This window comes from Hemicordylus capensis, chromosome 5 (assembly GCF_027244095.1).
Source record: "Hemicordylus capensis ecotype Gifberg chromosome 5, rHemCap1.1.pri, whole genome shotgun sequence".
Lineage (NCBI taxonomy): Eukaryota > Metazoa > Chordata > Lepidosauria > Squamata > Cordylidae > Hemicordylus > Hemicordylus capensis.
Window position 1 is genome coordinate 247,551,057 of NC_069661.1, and position 21,130 is coordinate 247,572,186.

General features: G+C 48.7%; 1 protein-coding gene across 4 annotated transcripts in view; it reads right to left on the minus strand.

Annotated features, from left to right (window-relative positions):
• Positions 1-19,868, minus strand: part of KRAS (KRAS proto-oncogene, GTPase) — a 56,625-nt gene extending 36,757 nt beyond the window's left edge. For 2 of the 4 annotated variants that reach the window (XM_053251436.1, XM_053251434.1), the window contains exons 1-2: positions 19,723-19,868; positions 5,737-5,861 (exon numbers count right to left, since the gene is read on the minus strand). In XM_053251436.1, coding sequence (XP_053107411.1) covers positions 5,737-5,861; positions 19,723-19,768 — 171 coding nt within the window. In that variant the 5' untranslated portion in view covers positions 19,769-19,868. Of the gene's footprint in view, positions 1-5,736; positions 5,862-17,896; positions 18,152-19,722 lie in introns of those variants that run through there. The other 2 variants (XM_053251435.1, XM_053251437.1) reach the window with 2 other exon arrangements.
• Between the last annotated feature and the right edge of the window lie 1,262 nt (positions 19,869-21,130).

Here is a 21,130-nt window from a genome sequence, read left to right on the forward strand (position 1 = left end):
TTCTCCCTAAAGTGTGCCATTGGGTCGGTCTTGACACCTGCCGCCCACAGAGCCCCATGGTTTTCTTTGGTAGAATATAGGAGGGGTTGACCATTTCCTCCTCCCACATAGTAGGAGATGATGCCTTTCAGCATCTTCCTCTATTGCTGCTGCCCAATATAGGTGTTTCCCATAGTCTGGGAAACAGTCTAGGAAACACACCAGTGGGGATTCGAACCGGCAACCTCTGGCTTTCTAGTCTAGTCATTTCCCCGCTGCGCCATTAGGTAGGTTCTCCCTACTCGGTGCTAAAACAAACATTCTGCACCAAGGAAAGCTGAATCCTGCGACCTCAATTCCTTATGCAAACTAAACAAGTGTATTTATTTTCCTCTGCCGCAGCATATCCGTGGGGCAGGCGGGCGGGCGGGGGGGGGACAACCGATGAGCTACAGAAGGCTCCAAAGTCCCATCCCACAACTACTAAGATCTCCACACACCCCCAGAGATTTCACTAAGTGTTGCCCACACACTTTCAAGCCTATCTTGAAGGGTTACAAACTCGCCCGTCTGGCGATATAAGGAGGGCCCTGCTCAGGTCAGGCATCCCGTTTCCCCTGTGGCCACTCAGATGCTTCTGGGAAGCCCATAAGTAGGGCATGGAGGCCGCTGCCTTCCTCCACCGGTTTGATCCCCAGCAACTAGTGTTCAGTAGCACACTGCCTCTGGACACGGAGGCTTCATTTAGCCATCACTGCTAATAGCTGCTGGGGTTCCATGAGTATGTCTAATCCCCTTCCAAAGCCACCCAAACACCCTGTAGGAGCAAATTCCAGAGAAGAAGAGCACTCCGTTACACACCCAGGACTCCACTCAGTGGCACAGAGAGGGCAGAGGCTCGTGGCGGTGACAGCGAACTCCCTGACCCAGCAGACCACGGGAAGGCGACCTTGCCCCAGCAGCACAGCTGGTCTCTGGTGTGTGGGGGTGGCCGTTGCATGCCAGTGGCAGCAAGGTGAGGAGAAGGGGCAAGTAAGGCAGACCCAGAACGGAGCAAGGTGGCCCCCAAAGCCAGGCAGCATGGGTTCTTGGGACCCCTGCGCTCCATTACAGTTCTGCCCCTGACTAAACTGCACCCTTGTGTGGTGCAATTGCAGGGCCACAGACCACCGTTAGCATTTACACAGAGGCTTAATCCTTTAACTTTTGACATTCAGTTTCACACCCACCATCCCTAGCATCCAGCACAGCTTATCTTGCAAGGAACCTCTCCACTGGTGTGTGTGTCTGTCAGAAGCAGCCTGATGCACAATGGTCACTCAGGGCCAAGCCAGGTACCTGCTACAGCCCATGAACCATATACTGGGATAACCTACAGATACAAACCGACATTTGAGCTACTACAGAGCAGGGATTCTAACGCAACACTCAAAAACTGGCCGGCAGAACAGCACAAGCACTTGGTTGGCACAAGTGAGGAGCACTGAGATAAGCAATAAGCACAAGTTTGGCCATGTCAAGTAGTTTACTTATTAACTTGCTATTGTCAAAATTAGGAGGAAGAAACCCTGGTTCGTCTACTCCAGGTAGGGTTGCCACATGTCCAGGACGGGCCTGGACAGTCCAGGAATTGGATGTCCTTGTCCAGGATGCAGGGGAAAAAACTTTGTCCTCAATACAAGATGTCCCGGAATTTGAACAAGAAGATGGCTTTAACAAATTTCACTCATTTTTAATGGCAATTCTCTCCAGGAATTGTAGCTCCAGGTCGTTGATGTTTAAAAAGCCCCATATTCGTATCCTCTCTCGGGCACCAGCTAGGCTGGTTCACTCAATATGGCTAAGGAAAACCCTTCCGCTCCTTTCTGGATCATCTCCAGAGTTAGTGAGGGTGGCAGTGAGCCTCTGGGTTGAGCTGTGAGACACCTGGACAGAAAGAGCCCCTTTTCTCTAGTGGCAGTGTTGGGGCCCCTGCAGTCTTGCGAGGGCACCTCTTAGCCGACAGGAAGCATCTCCTGTGTGGAGCCGCAGGAAAGGACACAGGGAGCAACAAGCCCTAACACACAACTGCGCCATGCGAACGATGGAGCTCTGCAGAAGGTCCCTCCCAGCTACTGCTCCCAGAACTATATGAGACCCTAACCCTCTCCTGTGCAGAGAACGCTATAAGTAAAAATACATGAAAACAGCCATCAAGCTTTACTGTTGAGCAATGTTCCCACTAAAGCAGGCCTGCTCAGCTTAGGCCCCCCCCCAGCTGTTTTTGAACTACAACTCCCATAATCCCCAGCCACAGTGGCCAATAGCCAGGGGTTATGGGAATTGTAGGCCAACATCTGCAGGAAGGCTAAAGTTGAGCAGCCCTGCTCTAAGGCATGTGCATGTGCTCACAAGTTTTTTTTTATGTCCGCTCAGTCAGTTTTAGATCCTGCTCAGGTTGAATCAAGAAGGCCCCATTCTGAATGCATGTGTGAGTGCACACTGCCTGGATACTGCCGCCCAGAACAAAACTCATTCTGCACAGATGCAAAAAAATGAGAACCCACACTGCGGTTGAGCACTCATTCCAATCCCGGTCAAAACATTTGCACTCACCACCACCACCACCACACACCCTTGACAGTTGCACTCCAAATGTGACAACCCTATTGATAGGTCCCAGTCTACCTTCTGTGCATTCCTGCTCTTGCTCCTAAATGCACTCCAGAATTCTCAAGGGACAGGGCAGGGCAGGTAAATGGACAAAGTAGATTTTAGGGCACTGCAGAAGCATCTGGGCCACGCTGTGGTGTTATCCTGCGTCTCTGATCCCACCATGCTGCCATCATGTGTCACGGCCTGGTCTCAACCAGCCCCATGATCTTAAGCTTCACCTCTACCACCAGTAGACGTACGTGTGTGTGTGTCTCTATGCCCACCCCTACGTCTACTAAAACAGCCTTCCAAACCCCTGTCTCATTCAGCGTTAGGTAGGGTGGAAAGGCATCTAAGCTACACATTTTTAACTTCAAAACAATAAAACTTTACTTTAAAATAGTTCAATCCAAAACAACCGTTCTTTTCGAAAATTTACAACCACCACCAAATGAGCACAACAAACCAACAAAATATGAGAAAGACGCACCCAACCTATCCTGCACGGATACTGGGCCCCAACTCAGAGCCCTTACCAAGACTCCTCTTGCAATCACGCCTTGTCAGCTTCTGCAGCAAACCTGCCTTGTCCCTTGCTCAGCCTCAGGTCCTGCTCTTCCTTCCCAGTTCTGGGGGTGCAAGCCCAGGCTGTTCCCTTCAGCTGCTTTGAGAGTGATTCGGTCCTCCAGAGAGTCACAACTCTCCCAGTGATTGCTCAGCTCGCTTTCCAGCCACTGTTCCCTCAAAGGCGTGCACACGGCCGCTCACAAGTTTTCTGATGTCCACTCAGTTAATTTTAGATCTCGCTCAGGTTGAATTAGGAAGGCCCCACTCTGAATGCAGCTGCGCACACACCGCACCTTGATACTGCCACCCAGAACAAAACTCATTCTGCACAGAGATGAAAAAATTTGAGGGACCACTGTTTCCCACATCAGCTCCAACTCTGCTTCCAACTTCAACAGCAACTTGCAATACCTTGAACCCCTTCACTTGAACTCTTCAGCTCTCCAACTTGAACTAAAACGCCACTGAAGGCAGCCTCCTTATATTCTTCTTTTTCCCTTCCAAAATTTTCAAACAAATCAGAACAACTCAAGTTCTCTGCATTATTTTAAAGCACATCCAATCAAATCAAGCCCTTTCTCCCCACCAGTAAAATTCTTCTCTCTCCAAAAGCAACGTGTAGAACAGGAGCTGTGCACAGCTTTTCAGCATAGGGAGTAAGCAAAGCAATTGCAATATAAAAATCTATTATAGAAAAAGAGGAGGTTCAGGCCTCATTCCTTCACATCCTGCAAACCAGTATAGGATGCCCCTAGCCCTGCAGCAAGCAGAGTAAAGCTAGCAGCATAACAAAACTTCTCTTTCTGGCAGGAGTCTCCAAACAGTCACCCAGTGGTGAGCCGCAGCAAAGGTCACTGCCTAGGACGACCCATAATTCCATTTCCTTTGCTGCCGGGTGTATCCTCACCACACAATCTGGCTGTTTGCTTTGTAAAGCTCTTCTATGCAACTGGACTCTGGTCTAAACACTTTTTAAAAAGTGATTAGACCAGAGTCATTGTGAACAAACTGTCATTGTTTCACAATAAAGTTAATTAATGTGATTTTATAATTAGCATTAAGTATCAAACCCCTTGATGGTTAAAGTATCATTATTTTTTTCCAGTTAAGTGAATAATTTAAAATTATTTCACCAGCCAAATTCTCATGCATCATCCAATGAAACTACAGTTGAGTAAGGAGAAGACTCAGAGGCAAGTCTGCTGTTTTCAGCAGCAGCTGCTGACACATGTCTATTGCAACACCTAATTTTGATCTGTCCTTTTGAAAGCAATAAGCTTTCTGAACTGCTCAGCCCAATTCCAGCGATTCAGTTGGCCTTTCCACCAGCTCCTCAACACACACAAAAAACTACTCATGAGCAGTATAACCTACAGAAAGAATACTCTAACTTCACCTAGTAGCTCATGACCCACTGAAATAAGCTACTGCAAGGACATCTATGCCTACAGGGACATGATCAGGAAGGACCTCTCCCCTTCTCCTTGAGGCTCACAGTTTATAATTTTATCAGCTGTTCTTGTGGTGCAAGTAAATGCACCACAAGAGAGCCCCATGCTGATAAAATGTAATAAGACATTTTAGGAAGAAGAAGGGGAGAAAGACCATTCCTCCCTTGCAGTAATCGGTGTACAATCTTGAATTAGCCAGTCAGAGAACTTTCCCCAAGGCAAGCCACATTATATAATCAGCTTTGTTTGCAATGTCCACACCCCTTATCTTAGATATCTTTCACAGCCACACAAAATATCACAGGGCCCAGAGTTCACTGAAGTCTCATAAATTCAGAGTGTGGGTAAAGCAGACAATTCCAGACGCATTTCATTCTACAGACACCAAACTAGAGCTAGAATGTTTTACAGAGGTCATCCGTACATATCAGATACTGCAACAGAAACAAGACCGATTCACACAATCCTCATCTGCGTAGGAGGAGTGTCCAGTCATGGTAAGAGAGCCACATGCACAAACCCAAACAAGGTAGGAGGAGAGGAGGGTGACCGTGTCAGAGGCGGGAGCTGGGTAGGATGAGCACACCCTACCCAGATTCTCTCTCCAGCATTTTATCGAAGGTGGATGAAAAGCTGTCCTACCCAGCTCCTGCCTATCACATGATCACTCACCTTGCCTCCTACCCTTGGATTTACACAACCATTGACTGGGAGTATGTCCAGCTCTCCTACCCTGGCTGGGCACACCTCTTACCCAGATGAAGGTTGTAGGAATGGGTCTACACTATCAGGAAGATTGAGATTTCTGACACATTGGGTGGCCCCTTGGGAACTGGGCTTTGGTCTCTCTCCATTCCACTTAAGTGATTCCGATACATTTATCCTGTTCATGAATCCCCTTGAAACGCCCTTATTTATTGGACCCCACCCTCATCAGCTTGGGCCCACTATAGTTTTGGTGTTTGTGGGGCAGACAGCCTTTGGATTTCTTTTCTTTTTTTAAATGACAAAATTACCACCAGTATTGATAAGTAGGCTTCTGTTTCCAGATATCAAAATTCACACCAGAGCCCACACAATTTGCCCTTTACAGAAACTCATTTACCTCTATTGTAGGATCATATTCATCTACAAAATGGTTCTGAATTAGCTGTATCGTCAAGGCACTCTTGCCTACACCACCAGCTCCAACCACAACAAGCTTGTATTCCGTCATCTTCTGCAGGACTCCTGAGGATCGAACAGAAACAGCAACTGTATTAAGCACAACACTAGAGAACCTCCAGGATTCATAACTTTATGCTTTCAAAAAACAAGAATGCTTAGCCTTTCTTGCGAATGCAAACCAAAGCAGCTGACAACAGTAAAATAAAGAACAGCAGCAGGACAGTAAGAAAAGTCACAGCCAAGAGAAGTCAAAAAGAAAAAAAGCCAACTGGAAAGATACCGTTTTAAAACAAAAATATCAGCCATGTTTTTACTTGGTGTCCAACGCAGCAAGGTATAATCTGCAGCTAATACCTGGTGGGTTTTCACTTTTCACTTTTAAATTTGGTTTTAATCTGAATCTTGTTTTAGTTAATTTTATATTGTTGTTATATTTCATCTGTTTTCATTTTGTGAGCCGCCCCAAGCAGCAGTGCACTGGAGGAGAGGGCTACAAATATTTTAAGTGAACAAATAAAATACGGAGCATCCAACGTGCAAGCATTCCACAAAGTTGGTACCACTATTGAAGAGACCCTGCTTCTTGTGGATGCCCACCATCTTGCTGGACCAGGCCAAAGGCCTATCGTCAGTGTTCTCTCTAATTTTTTTCATCTGTGTGCGGAATGAGTTTTGTTCTGGGTGGAAGTATCAAGGCAGTTTGCGCGCATGTGAATTCAGAGTGGGGCTTTCCTGATTCAACCTGAGTGGGTTGACTGAGCAGACATAAAAAAATGTGTGCGTGTGCGCACATCTTAGAGGGAACACTGCCTATCGACCACCATTCTGTTGCCCACAGTGGCCCACCAGATGCCTCTAGGAAGCCCACAGGCAAGAAATAAAGACATGCCCTCTCCAAAACTTCAGACAGCAGAGGCACCCCAAGCACAGCCTCCAATGATGAAGAAATCATAAGGGAAGAAACATACAAAAGAAGACAGGAGTCCTTTATGAACGCTGGTCCCACAGCAGTTAGGGCACTGATCACAGGGTCCACCCTGGTTTGCATGTGAAGGTTCCAAGTTCCCTCAAGACAATCTGGTCTTGTGGTAGCAAGCATGATTTGTCCCCTTAGCTAAGCAGGGTCCACCCTGGTTGCATATGAATGGGAGACTAGAAGTGTGAGCACTGTAAGATATTCCTTTCAGGGGATGGAGCAGCCGCTCTGGGAAGAGCAGCAGAAGGTTCCAAGTTCCCTCCCTGGCAGCATCTCCAAGATAGGGCTGAGAGAGATTCCTGCCTGCAACCTTGGAGAAACCACTGCCAGTGTGTGTAGACAATACTAAGCTAGATAGACCAATGGTCTGACTCAGTATGTGGCGGCTTCCTATGTTCCTGGCAGCATCTCCAGATAAGGCTGAGAGAGACTCCTGTCTGCAACCTTGGAGAAACTGCTGCCAGTCTGTATAGACAATACTGAGCTAGATGGACCAAGGGTCTCACTCAGTTCAAGGCAGCTTCCTATCTTCCCTCACTATTTCCCAGGCAGGGGTGACTTTGGCATAAAACTTTCAACGGGGGAGCCATTTCCCACTGTGTTGACCCTCCCTACAGTACTGCACTTTCCTCAGTGCCAGGAGGGCCTTTTAGGAGAGACCGTGCCCTCTCTTACGAGCTCTAGAAAGAAAGCACCGGGAAAGACTACACATCCCAGCACTCTTTGCACACCTTCCAAAGGGGTGCAGGGGCTCCAGAAGGCTTCATTCCCCTTAAAAAGAGCATGCCCTGGCAGCACTGGGCAAAGCACAACCCTGCATGGAAGGAATGACTAACTCCATGTAGTGCCAAGGGGACTGGGCAGATGTCTCTGCAATGGCTGAAGCTTCACACAGTCCCACTAAATAATTTGTCAGGGAGGCACACATAAGGTTGATGGGGGCTACCACTGGCCTCTGGGCCTTATAATGAAGAACGCCGAGTTAGGGCTTTAAAAGGTAAGAACCAGCACCTTGAACTGAGCCCAGAAATAAACAGGGAGCCAACACAGCTCAGAGTTGGAAGAGCGTGCTCCCAACAAGCAGTCCTGGTTAGTCAGCAAGCTGCAACCAACTGAGGCTTCCGGACTCTCTTCAAGGGCAATCCCAACCAAAGCGTTAAAAGTGTGTCGTTGAGTCGGTGTCGACTCTTGGCAACCACAGAGCCCTGTCGTTTTCTTAGGTAGAATGCAGGAGGGGTTTACCATTGTCATCTCCTGCGCAGTATGAGATGATGCCTTTCAGCATCTTCCTATATCACTGCTGCCCGATATAGGTGTTTCCCATAGTCTGGGAAACATACCAGCAGGGATTCGAACCGGCAACCTCCGGCTTGCTAGTCAAGTCATTTCCACACTCAAACTGGAGGTGAGCAGAGCATCAACAACTGTGATCAGGTCAGACCTTTCAAGGACAGACTGGAGCTGAAAGAGACGTTCTTAGTTACTGCCACCATCTGGGAATGCATCTGGGAATGCAGAATGCATCTGGGAATGCCGCCTCAGATCCAGGAGAAGCCACAGGCTAACCATATCCCTTTGGGAGAGTGCAGTTCTGTCCAGTACAGGTTAAACGCCTATTCCCGGATCTGTTAAATCTAGGGGTGTGCATGAAAAAAGATTTTGCATTTCGTTTCAAGCTTGAAATGAAATCCAAAATGCTCAAACTATTTCATTGAAACAGCGGCCAAGCTGGCTGTTTTGACACAACCCTCAAAACATGTTTCAAGCACCATTTTAGTGAGCTGGTCTACCGACTGGGGTTGGTGGGTAGACTTTCCTCCAGGGTGGGCCAACGCACTAAGTCCAGAGTAGAGGCCTGGTCTACCCACCAGGTGAGGTGGGTAGACCAGGCCTCCACTCTGGATCTAGCATGTCAGCCAACCTCAGAGGACTGGTCTATCTGGCAACCCCAATTGGTAGACCAGCCCTCCCAAATGACACTCAGAACAATTTGAGCTCAAAATGGGGCAATTTTGTTTCAAGCTTGAAACGGCCATTCGAGTTTGAATCATTTTGCACACCTCTAGTTAAATCCCTGATCTACAGCACCTTTGCGCTGTGTGGATTAAGTGTCATAAAATGATCTAAACAAATTTTACTGAAACTTTGCTGGGGCAGGAGAGAAGTACTGAAGTAACAGGAGTACTGCAACCAAGGAAGAGAAGCAAGGATAGAATTAAGACAGGAACATAATTGTTTGAAACAATATATTTTTTCCATTAGCAGCTGAACACCATGTCTTATCTGTTAACACCACATTTACTTTGATGGAGCCGTCAAATTACATCTGGGATTTCAAAACCCTATTACCCTATGGTTGTTACTGGTTATCATCATGTTCTCTACTCCTGAGTCCACTTTTATCTATGTCAGTAATTTATGAGCCAATAAGAGAAAAACACAGACCTTTCTTGTACTCTGAACTTAACACACATTACTATGAAGTAACCTTCTGAAACTAATGGAACTTCATTTCCATGTAAGCTATTTAGGTGGCAGAGTTAACTGTGAAAGAAGCTGCCAGATGTTGTCTTACTGAAACAATAAACTTCTCCAGCAAAACGCTTCTAACCTATACCTAATTTATCCTCACAACTGCACAAAGCAGGTTAGGCTGAGAGAGACTGTGATTTACCCAAAGCCATCTGGGGGGAAACAGGGATTAAAACCTGGATTTCCCCCTTCCAAACCCTGCTATGTGCTTTTTAAAACTTTCAACCTTCAAGAAACACTCTCCACACCATCTTGTCTGTGAAAGAACCACTGGTCATCTACCACAAAACCCCGGTAAGGTGCAGAGGGTTCTGGGACATATTCTAGGGTGCACAGAGTTCATGAGGGCACTAGTCAAACCAGCTGAGTCTCACCCTTGACCTCTGTGAATTAAGAGAATGGCCTAGAGCAGGGATTCTCAACATTGGGTCCCCAGATGTTATTGGACTTCAACTCCCATAATCCCCAACCAAAAGCCACTGGGGCTGGGGATTATGGGAGCTGAAGCCCAAAAACATCTGGGGACCCAACACTGAGAGCCCTAGAATACACTCAATAAACCCCACATTACCAAAAAAGCAAAAGAAAAAAGACCGGTAGCTGTGGACTTGACAAGCAAGCCAGAGGTTGCCGGTTCGAATCCCTGCTGGTATGTTTCCCAGACTATGGGAAACACCTATATCGGGCAGCAACGATATAGGAAAGATGCTGAAAGGCATCATCTCATACTGCATGGGAAGATGAATTGGTAAACCCCTCCTGTATTCTACTGAAGACAACCACATGCCTCTGTGGTCGTCAACACCGACTCGAGGGCACACTTTACCTTTTAGCTGTGGACAAGTTATTTTTCAGTACAAGCTGTTCACAAAGACTGATCTTCTCTCTGAAGAATCCAACTACCAAGGACCCTCAGGGGTTCCCAGAACACAGTTTCAAGAACACTTATTAGCTTCCAGATTTTTCTGTATGTCAGTCACTTATTCTACAAATAGGGAAGGAAGCTCTCGTTTCAGTTCAGCTGAAATCCAAGTGTGTACTTGGCATCCCCATAAACATTTGGTTCTTGAAATGCCAGCCTCCTAGGAAGGCTGCAGTAGATGGAACAAAGCCCCGAGCTTCCCAGAACATACTTTGTTACTTCCATTGCATGCAAGTTAACAAAAATGGCTTCATGTGCGAGGGGACTGTTTTCCTACAGCAGCTCACCATGCAGACTTCTTTTTAAAGCCATCCCAGTGGTGTGGAGAAATTCACCCGCGTAGCATTGTGTGGTAACAGTTGCCATACGGAACAGATTTAAAAGCCGCCCCCCTGGGGTAAGGCATAACGCTTGCACCAGTCTCTCATAATAATCGTGCCAGTAGCTGAGAACTTCTGTTTTGGCAGACATGTTTTCATAGTGGCAAAACCCTTAGGTAAACTGACTTTTATAAAGGGAGATCCCTCCCTCAAAAAAGTCATTTTCAAAGCGCAAGTGCATGCTTGTGCATTAGGCTGTCCACACGCCTGGTCTAGTGTGTTGCCATGCATTACTAAACTTAACCTTGTTGGATCAAACTACAGCCCCATCTAACAGGACTCAACAGATGTTCTTTGTAGAGATTTCTTTGGAGTCAGCCTTAAGTGGTGCAGTGGGGAAATGCTTGACTAACAAGCAGAAGGTTGACGGTTCGAATCCCCGCTGGTACTATATCAGGCAGCAGCACTATAGGAAGATGCTGAAAGGCATCATCTCACACTGCATGGGAGGAGGCAATGGTAAACCCCTCCTGTATTCTGCCAAAGGAAACCAGAGGGCTCTGAGGGCACCAGGAGTTGGAATCGACTTGACGGCACACTTTATCTTTAGTCAGCCCAAACGTCAGCCCATTTTCTTTGAAGTAGTCAGGCCAGACATTTGGGAACAAGATTGCCCCATGCTCCATGGAAAGGAGCAGAGATTTTTCCACCTTGCTTGCTCGTGACATCTTCTTCTTGCATTCATCCATTGCCTGGTTCAAGAGCCACACTTAAATTTCCAGGCACCATGGTGAGCTGGTGGCTGGGAATTGTCGAGCTGTGGTCCAATATATCATTTCCAACAGTGGCTTGTTGATATGCCCCTGGGAAGCTCGCAAGCATGAAGGCGACTGACTATCCCCGATTAAGCCCAGCATTTGGTATTCAGACATAGTCTCTGGCTGAGATTCCACCTACAAGCCACTGGTGAACCTATTCTCCATGAATTTGTCTAATCTTTTTTTTTTTTTTTTTTTAAGGGCCATCAAAGCAACTGAACATCACCTCAAAAAGAAGGAAGGAAAATACAGTTCCCCTGCTTCTCTCCAGTGTGGGAAAGCACATAGTTTGAACCAGGCCACTGCAAATCTGTTTGCCTACTCAGAGGCAAGCGTCAGCCCTCTGACAAGCAGGACACGCTACAGACCCCCTTCCCCCCAGAGGTCTTGTTTTTCACTTTTTGAGAAGGTAAAAGGGCAGGAGTCCCTTCTCAGGACTCCTGAGCAGGAGAGGCTTCCACTATCTTCCACGAGAGCCAGCGTGGTGTAGTGGTTAGAGTGCTGGACTAGGACCGGGGAGACCCGAGTTCAAATCCCCATTCAGCCATAAAACTAGCTGGGTGACTTTGGGCCAGTCACTTCTCTCTCAGCCTAACCTACTTCACAGGGTTGTTGTGAAAGAGAAACTCAAGTATGTAGTACACCGCTCTGGGCTCCTTGGAGGAAGAGTGGGATATAAATGTAAAAATAATAATAATAATAATAATAATATCTCTAACATCCCAGTTCAAATGCGAGAGATCGTTTCTCTCCCAAGCCCTCTGCAGATGCCAGAGAATTGGCCAAGAAAAGGCACTGGTGACTACCACAAACATGTTAAAAATGGGGGGGTCCCTTTAAATTCAGATTTTTCTTTATTCTATGTATTTTTAAAGGGAGTCATCTTGCATTCAGTCTGGCATTTGGGTAAATATGTTAATGGCCATCTAGTTTTTGGAATAGCCTCCCCAGTGAGGTTTGCTTGACTTCATCTCCTGGTTCTTTTAGATGCCAGGTAGAGACCTTTTTGTTCACTCGTGCCTTTTAAATTTTGATTCTTTTTTTTAAATGTATTTTAAATATTATTTTGTATTGTATTTTGTATTCTCCCCCCCCCCACACACACACCTTTTTTTGGTCTGTTATGATTTAATGTGTTGTGTGTTTTATCTCATATTTTAGTGTGTGTTGTAAGCCGCCCAGAGAACAATTTGTTATGGGGTGGCTAACAAATATAGTAGTAGGCCCTAAGTCAGCATTTGCAGACCTCTAATCCGAACCCACAACTTGATGGCAAGTTCTACAAATAGTGGGCAAATGGCAGGACAAGGAGTAAAGTTAAAGTTGTGCCGTCGAGTCAGTATCGACTCCTGGCGATGATATAGGTTAGCCTGGGAAACATACCAGCAGGGATTCGAACCGGCAAGCTCTTGCTTCCTAGACAGGTTACTTCCCTGCTGTGCCATTAGGTGCCTTATAGAGTAGTATTGCTGAGAAAAGACACAAACCCTTTCCTTCCACAAGGTGCCTGGGACAACAGAAGGAAAGGCAGACATGCAGATTTTCTCCCACCCACCCCCACCAAAAGTCCTGCAGTCATTCCCAGCAGGATGATGAACTGCATCCAATTTGCAAATGTGAGACAAGACTACACTTTTTGTTGTTTAGAATACCCTGAGCAAACTTTAAAGTTACACAGAGTTTCGCTATGCCATTGTGCTCAAAGCAAAAAAAAAAACCAAAACGGAACGTTTCCAGACCCCTCTTTTTTCAACCAAGCCAGCTGCTTGTGAGAAAAAGGAAACAAGAGTTTGGAGTACATGCTATGCTAATTAGATTCCACATAGTTTGGCCCTGCTGCTGCTGAGAGAATTTACGTCACAAAGGCCCTCCAGAGACAAATTGGTGAGTAGGAAATGTCCATTAACCTCTGGGGAATTTAACCACTAGCAGAAGAGGCATTTCTGCATATCCAGCACCTGGGTCTCCATCTCCCGGTGTTGAGTGGAACAGCACCAATCACAGTGACTCCCCACAGCATTGCTGCCTCCTCCCTGGCTCTAGTTACAGCTGGTGGCAGGAATGCCAATAAACACCAAAACAGGGAAATGGCCCAGCCAGCCAGAAACAGAAAGGAAGAATTCCTTTGGTTTAATATCTTAATTCTCATCCCCAACATCTGCTCACATCCATGCCTGACTACTCGTCTCACCCTCCCCATTCCCCTCAAACTTACTTTGCAAGCTTCTTGGGGCAGAGATCCGGCACTCTGTGAAGTGCACTGTACCAACAATAGTTACTACATGACAGAAATGTGTGTGAGCTATACAGACAAGAATCCATGGGCATTATAGGTCCAGTCCAGGGAGGATTACAACAAGGATATGGGGGTGGGTCCTACACATTGTGTTATTTATAACACAATGTGTAGGATCCAAGGGGATGTTGCATGAGGTCCTCAGGAGAGGTTATCCTGGTAGGAATTGAAAGGAAGGCTGCCTCAAGAAGTGCTCCAGTAGGAATCTGACAGAGGCATAAGCCAAAATGTTTACATTGTTTTATACAAATCTCTGTTATGTTAGTCACCTCATCACTTTGAAATGTCTGCAATTGACTGCATCCTGCTAGTCACTGAGACTCACTGATCAGTGCTGTTAAACTGCTTTTACACTTAAGGGCATGATCCAGCCAGATTTAAATGGCTGCTCCATTAATTCTTCTGTTGAAATGAGACACTAGGGATGTGCACATGAACCGTTTTGGAGGCCCTTTTACGGGTCTCCGAACCAGTTCGAACCCTTGCCAGCTCAAAGGTTCGACGGTGGGGTTGGAGGGATGACTTTAAGGGCGGGGGAGGGTGCGCTGGCGGGGGAGTCCTTAAGAGGCTTAAGGTGCCACCCTGTGCCACTGTTTACCGGATGTAGCTGGAAATAAGAGTGTGTGTGCTCGTGCACACACAGCACACAACACATGCAGTCGCACTTCCTACTTCCAGCTACATCCAGTAAACGGCGGCACAGGGCAGCAGGGAGGTACGCTGGCGCCCCAACGGGCTCTTAATGACTCACGGGGCAGGGGAAACGGCGCCCACCCGCCCTTAAAGCCACCACCCCCCACCAGTTCCGTGCACATCCCTGCTAAACACAAGATTAGATCCCTGCTGAAATCAATACACCTTAAAGTGCTCAATGTTGGCTAGATCCGTGCCCACCCCACACAAACAACTGTATTTTTACATAGTGCATCAATGTACAATAGAGCTTTATAAAGGTCCCTGCCGCAAACTGCACACAGTCCAAAACCCAACACAAGGAAGGAATGGAGGGAGGGGTAACACACATGTTTTCAGTTACATGTACGTAAGACTAAGTAACAATATGGCATGAGGACTATGGGATTATATTTCATGTGGATAGATAGGATGGATAAAGCACGTCTACCCCACCTCCTTCTCCTTCCTCTGCAAACTCACACAATGAAACGTTAAGAGTGCAGACCCCTTCCACCCTGTAAAGTATCAGATAACATTTGATGACACTACAATCCTATCCTCCCCTGTAACCAAGCAGAAGTACCAGTAACAAAAATAGATGCATATATATATATAATATATATATATATATATATTCTTCCCATTGACTCAACTTCCATTTCCAACCTGTTCCTCCGGTGTCTGTCCTGATTCAAATTGTAGATTGTAACTCCACAAGGCAGTGGTCAGTCACCCTACTTTATAAAACGGGTGGCCAGCCTGAGGCTCTCTCAGAGGCGTAATCACTATTGGACAAGGGGGGGACACAAATTTCCCTAGGCTGCTGGGGTCCAATTGGCTGCCATGGCACCCCCTCACCCTCCTCCTACAGGCAGCCAGCAAACAGCACTCACCCACTGAGAGTGTGAAGTGTGGCCCCGCACCCACTCCCAGTGATGTGCAAGGGAGAGAAAGAAAGCTCCCAGTCAGCGGAAGGGAACTTGGAACTTTCTGCAGAGTGGCTCCATCCCCTGAGGGGAATATCTTCCAGTGCTCACACTTCTAGTCTCCCTTTCATATGCAACCAGGGCAGACCCTGCTTAGCTAAGGGGACAAGCCATGCTTGCTACCACAAGACCAGCTCTTTCATCAGCGTGCATCTAATGCAATGGACATGGCTGACATGGATGAATTCACTACACAGCTGAGCTCTCCAACTGTTGCTGGACTACAACTCCCATAATCCCCAGCTGCAACAGACTGCAGAACCTCAAGTTGGGAACCCTCTTGTAGAACAACATGCAATGCTGCACGCAGCATTATGTAAATAATAAAATACCTATCTATCTCTCTATCACACACACCAGGAGAACTGGCTATGAAGTTCCGAAGGAGGAACCCCAATGAAACCTAAAAACCATTCCCACTCAGCAGCAAGAAGCCATCGTTCTGGTGTAGACTGCTCTTGAACATGGGAGATTCATCAGAGCCAAACTGACAGTGAATATGGAAGCTTCACTCCAAATAAATATGAAACCTCCATTTTCATAGGCATTTGGGCTCTCATGTAGAACCTCCATGTTCAAGGGCAGTCTACACCACAATAATAGTTGTCACTGAATGGGAATGGTTTCTGGGACTTCCTTGCTGCACTTCTTTAGAACTTTCTGGAAGCACGTAGCTGAGGACTGTGAGAAAGAATGCTGGACTGGGGACATATGCCTTTTCCTGCAGCATTTTGCTGGTCTTGTAGTAGCAAGCATGACTTGTCCCCTTAGCTAAGCAGGCTCCACCCTGGTTTGCATTTCAATGGGAGACTTGATGTGTGAGCACTGTAAGATATTCCCCTCAGGGGATGGAGCTGCTTCGGGAAGAGCATCTAGGTTCCAAGTTCCCTCCCTGGCAGCATCTCCAAGATAGGGCTGACAGAGACTCCTGCCTGCAACCTTGGAGATGAGCGAGATGGACCTATGGTCTGACTCAGTATATGGCAGCTGCCTATGTTCCAATGTTCCCTCTTATAGAAGAGAGTCAGAGCAAGCCGCGCAAGTGGGTCTCACAGAGGACAATTGGGAGGCAGGATCTATAGCTGGGAGGCAGGGTGTGTGTATGATTTGGTCTACATAACACCCTCAGTGCATTGCCATCTTGTGTCCCAAGAGGGACGCAAGGGCAGCTCCAGGGGTGGGGGCAGGGGCATAGCTTGGGGAGAGGGGGCCGTGTTCACCCCTCTCTCTCTGGCGCCCCCCCAAGTGTGGGAGATAATGGAGAAAATAGGGAGGGGTGTTGCTGGAGGGCCCTCAGGATCTGGGGGCCTGGGTTCTTTGGACCTTTTCACTCAATTATAGCTACACCCGGGGGGGGGGTCCAGTGGGCAGGCATCTCCATAAAGTGGCCTGTCCCCCATTTGTTTCAGCAATCTAATACGGGACACAGCCCACCTACTCATAAACGCACTTTGTGGCCGCTGTCCCCCCCCGCCCCCCCACAGAAGTTCTTTATGGTGCTTCCACGTGGGGTGGGGGGGATGAAGTGCCCAGCAGAATCCACCCACGAGACAACCCCTTGGTCCACCCTCTCTTCACAAGTCATTCTGGAAGGACCCCCATGCATCAGTGGTTGCAGGAATACACACACACACACACACACACACCACAAAAACAGCCCACTTTGTGCTGCACTCGCTCCCTTGACAGCTCTGGCTCGGTTTTTAGTGCATCTGAGCAGCTTGCCACGCTTATCCCCTGAAAAAGCCAAAGTGGGGGCTCAGCGGGACCGGGGGGTCATACGAAGAGCCAGGAAGCGACAGCAGCAAGGGCCCCCCCCCCCACCACCACTCCCCAAGGAGAAGCCCAGCAGGAGCCCTTCCGAGGGGAGCGCAGCGGCCAGGAGGCGCCTCTGGGCGGGCCGAGGAGGAGGCAACTTCTGCGGGGAGGAAGCAGCAGCAGCGATTCCGCCTCGCCGCCGTCCGCTTCCTGGAGAGGAGGAGGAAGGAGGGCTGGCGGGACGGGACGGGACGGGAGGAGCCCCAGAAGCAGAGCGCGAGCAGATGGCCCCAGGGGAGCGGAGCCGAGCCGCGCAGGGTGGGAGACGCCGAATGTGAACTGGGAGTTGTGGGGGGCAGGGAATCGAAGCGAAGGGGGAAGGCCGAGAAGCGCAGCAGCGGGGCACGATCAGGGGGGACTCGGGGAAATGAGAAGGGAGGGGAGCCCCGTGGAGTGGAGTGGAATGGAGTGAGCCAAGTGGAGTCGAAGCGGAGTGAGGTTCGGGGGAGGAAGCGAAGTAAGGGGCCGCGGGGCGAGGCGCATAAGAGCAAGAGGGGAAGGGCGGGGAGAGACCCCGAAGTAAAGTGGGCGGCAGTGAAGCGAAGCCCAGGAACAGCAGCAGGGGAGCAAGCCAAGCCAAGCCTGATGTATGCGGAGGGGAAGTCCGGAGGGGGCGGGCGGGCAAGTGGCAGGGAGCGGCTTGCTTCCCCCTGCCCTGGGCTGCCTGCTGCTGCCACGGAGTCCTCTCGGGGCAGAGGCGGCGGCTCCTCCGCTCTCTTTCTCGGGAGCCCCGCTGCCCTCCTCGCCCTGCCTACCTGTCCGCCGCCGGCGTTGCAGTGTGGCTGGGTCCGACCGCCTCCTCTTCGGCCGCGCCGCGCGTCTCTGATTCCCCTGGGCGGCGGCGGCGGCTGTTGCTGCCGCCGCGGAGTGAAGAGATCGGGCCGGGGCTGGTGGTGGGACGGCACTGCCGGGAGGAGGAGGGGGGCGCTCCTTGGCTGGGGCTTTTTTTCTTTTCTCCTCCCCTTCCTTCTTTCCTGCCTTTCTTTTTTTTTTTTCCCTCCCTCTTTTAAATAGCCATCGATGCGATCGAGCGATCGGTTGGCCAGCCTGGCCCGAGAAGAGAGGGAGGGAGGAGGGCGGGGGAGCCGGAGGGGAGGGAAGGGGCGTGGCCAGGGCGGGGGGCGACGGACGAGCCGGAGGAGAGAGGAGGAGGGCCGCTGCTGGTGCAAGAGGCCGCCGCCGCCGCCCAGTTACGTAAATGAGGCAACAATAAATAAATAAATAAATAAATAAAGTGTCGCTCCGGTGTGCGCGTGCAAGGGGGGCAAATCCCGCCGACCGTCGTGGGACCTCCCTCTGAGTAAAGCGTGTCCCCGAATCGGGGTTGCAGCAAAGATCTTGGCGCTGTCGATGCACTTGGGCAGGAGAGGGGGTGGGGTGCTGTGGCTGATTCCCAAGGAAACGCGCCGCAGAAGCGGGGGGCACCCAGAGGCATGTTTACTCGGGAGTAAAGCCCTCGAGGCTTATCGGGGTCACCGGTGCGCACTGCCTCTGCAGCCTTAAAAGTCTCCTGTTGTTGTCCTACCCGTCCGCCCGCCCTAAATGCAGCCGTCTCCCTGGGTCAGATTGCAAGGCACATCATAGTGAACGATTTTGAACGCCGGGGTGTAGAATTAAACATCCTAGAGAAGTCATTAATCCTCGAGAAGCGAAGCTACCTGAGCAGAAGATCAACCCTCCAGCCCAACACAGGGAACCTGAGACTTAAGGGAGAGGATGGTGAGGTCCACGCGAACGCGCTGTAGGGATTGGTGCTATTTAATAATATTGCAAATGGGCAAAAAAAAAACCATGCAAAAGACTCGCGGGTGCCCCTAAAACGCCGTGGGGAAAGTGTAAGCAGGGCGCATCGCATGGGGACCATTCGCTCGAGGTAAGGACGGCTGGCTTGTTTGTGTTGCTGGGAAATGTAAAAGGCATCGATCATACAGGCTCAGAGACCGAAGAATTGTAAAGCATGTTGTATGTTGCAAACAGGCAGAAGACGCTGATCTGATACAAGATCAGATCAATGTGGTGATGCTTAACGAGAGACTGCACATTTTTAAAAAGAGGGATGTGCTGCAGTGCAAGCCTAAGCATGTCTACTCAGAAGTAAATCCCGCTGTGTGCAATGGGGCTTGCTTTAAGACTGCCATCCCGTATACTTACCAGGGGGTCAGCCCAATTGAACCCCGTGGGACTTAAAATTCGGAGTATAAAGCCTAGGCTTTCACTACCAGACTGGAATTCTGCAAGCCTGAGGAGCTGACCCCTTGAACACAGCAAGGCTTACTTCTGAGCAGACGAGCAGAGGCTGGTAGCAAATGATTAGTATTCATATAATTCTAGTGTACATTGGGAAAACCCGCAACGGAAATTATAACGAAGAATCATATTTCGCTCCAGGGGAATAAATCCAGAATAACTACCACCTTCTACAGTCAACAGTCAATATCCTGGCATTCAGGCCTTCAGAGGAAAAAATGTGGGGCTCCAGGGAAGGTGGCCTGTGGGTCACCCAGCCCAGCTTAGAAGATCCCCTTCCCCATCCTTCCACAGTTGTCGTCCAACCCCCCCCCCCCCCCCGCCAGCCCCTTACCTGTTCCGCCAGTCCTAGCTGCTTTTGCTGTTTCCAGGACGTACATACAATGCTACTTCTCTGCTCCCAGGCAGGTTCCAAAATAACTAGCAGGCAGTCTGTTATTGGCTGGTGAGGAGAGGGAAGGGAGGTTACAAAATCTTCATCTGCACACCTATGTCATAGATGCAGACCATTGTCATGTGTACATTTTAGACTGTTCAAGTGCGGACCAGGAACAGAATGTTGCAGTATATCCCTTGTGTGTGTGTGGGGGGGATGTTGTGAATTCTGTGTGTGTGTGTGTGTTTGTGTGTGTGTGTGTGTGTGTGTGTACATTGGAGCCAGTGTGGTGCAGTAGTTAGAATGCTGGACTAGGACTGGGGAGACCCGAGTAAAAATCCCCATTCAGCCATGATACTTGCTGGGTGACTCTGGGCCAGTCACTTCTCTCTCGTCTCAGGCTAACCTACTTCACAGGGTTGTTGTGCGGAAACACTTAAGGAGAAACTTAAGCATGAGAAACTTAAGAGGAGAAACTTAAGCATGCAGTACACCGCTCTGGGCTCCTTGGAGGAAGAGCGGGATATAAATGTAAAATAATAATAATTAATTAATTAATACAATGATCAGCAGATTATCAGACTGAGTGTGCAACTTCCTGCTCAGGTGAGTTCACACACATACAGTTGTTTTCATTTTATTGAGGGGTTTTAACCCCGCTACACTAAGAGCTTAGCCACCGAATGGCACAGCAGGGAAATGACTTGCCTAGGGACCAAGAGGTTGCTGGTTCAAATCCCCCCCGGTATGTTTCCCAGAATTGTGGGGGGTAGCGATATAGGAAGGTGCTGAAAAGCATCATCTCACACTGCGCAGAAGGAGGCAATGGTCAACCCCTCCTGTATTCTACCCAAGACAACCACAGGGCTCTGTGGTCGCCAGGAGTCAACACCGACTCAGCACAACTTTACACCAAGAGCTTAAATTTTTATTATTTATCATATTTAATGTGACACGTATTTTATGTGTCAAATCCGTCAGAAACACAAAGGACTAAAATGGCTAGTGAGAAAACGAAAGAGTTTTAGGCACCTTTCCCTCTTAGAAGCAGAAGGGGTTGTGACTCTCTTGAGAGAGCATCTTGTTTTTATTATTTATTTATTTATTTATTCGATTTCTATACTGCCCTTCCAAAAATGGCTCAAGGCGGTTTACACAGAGAAATAACAAATAAATAAGATGGCTCCCTGTCCCCAAAGGGCTCACAATCTAAAAAGAAACATAAGACACACACCAGCAACAGTCACTGGAGGTCCTGTGCTGGCAGTGGGTAGGGCCAGTTACTCTCCCCCTGCTAAATAAAGAGAATCACCACGTTAAAAGGTGCCTCTTTGCCAAGTTAGCAGGGGTCTTCAAGGTGAGAAAT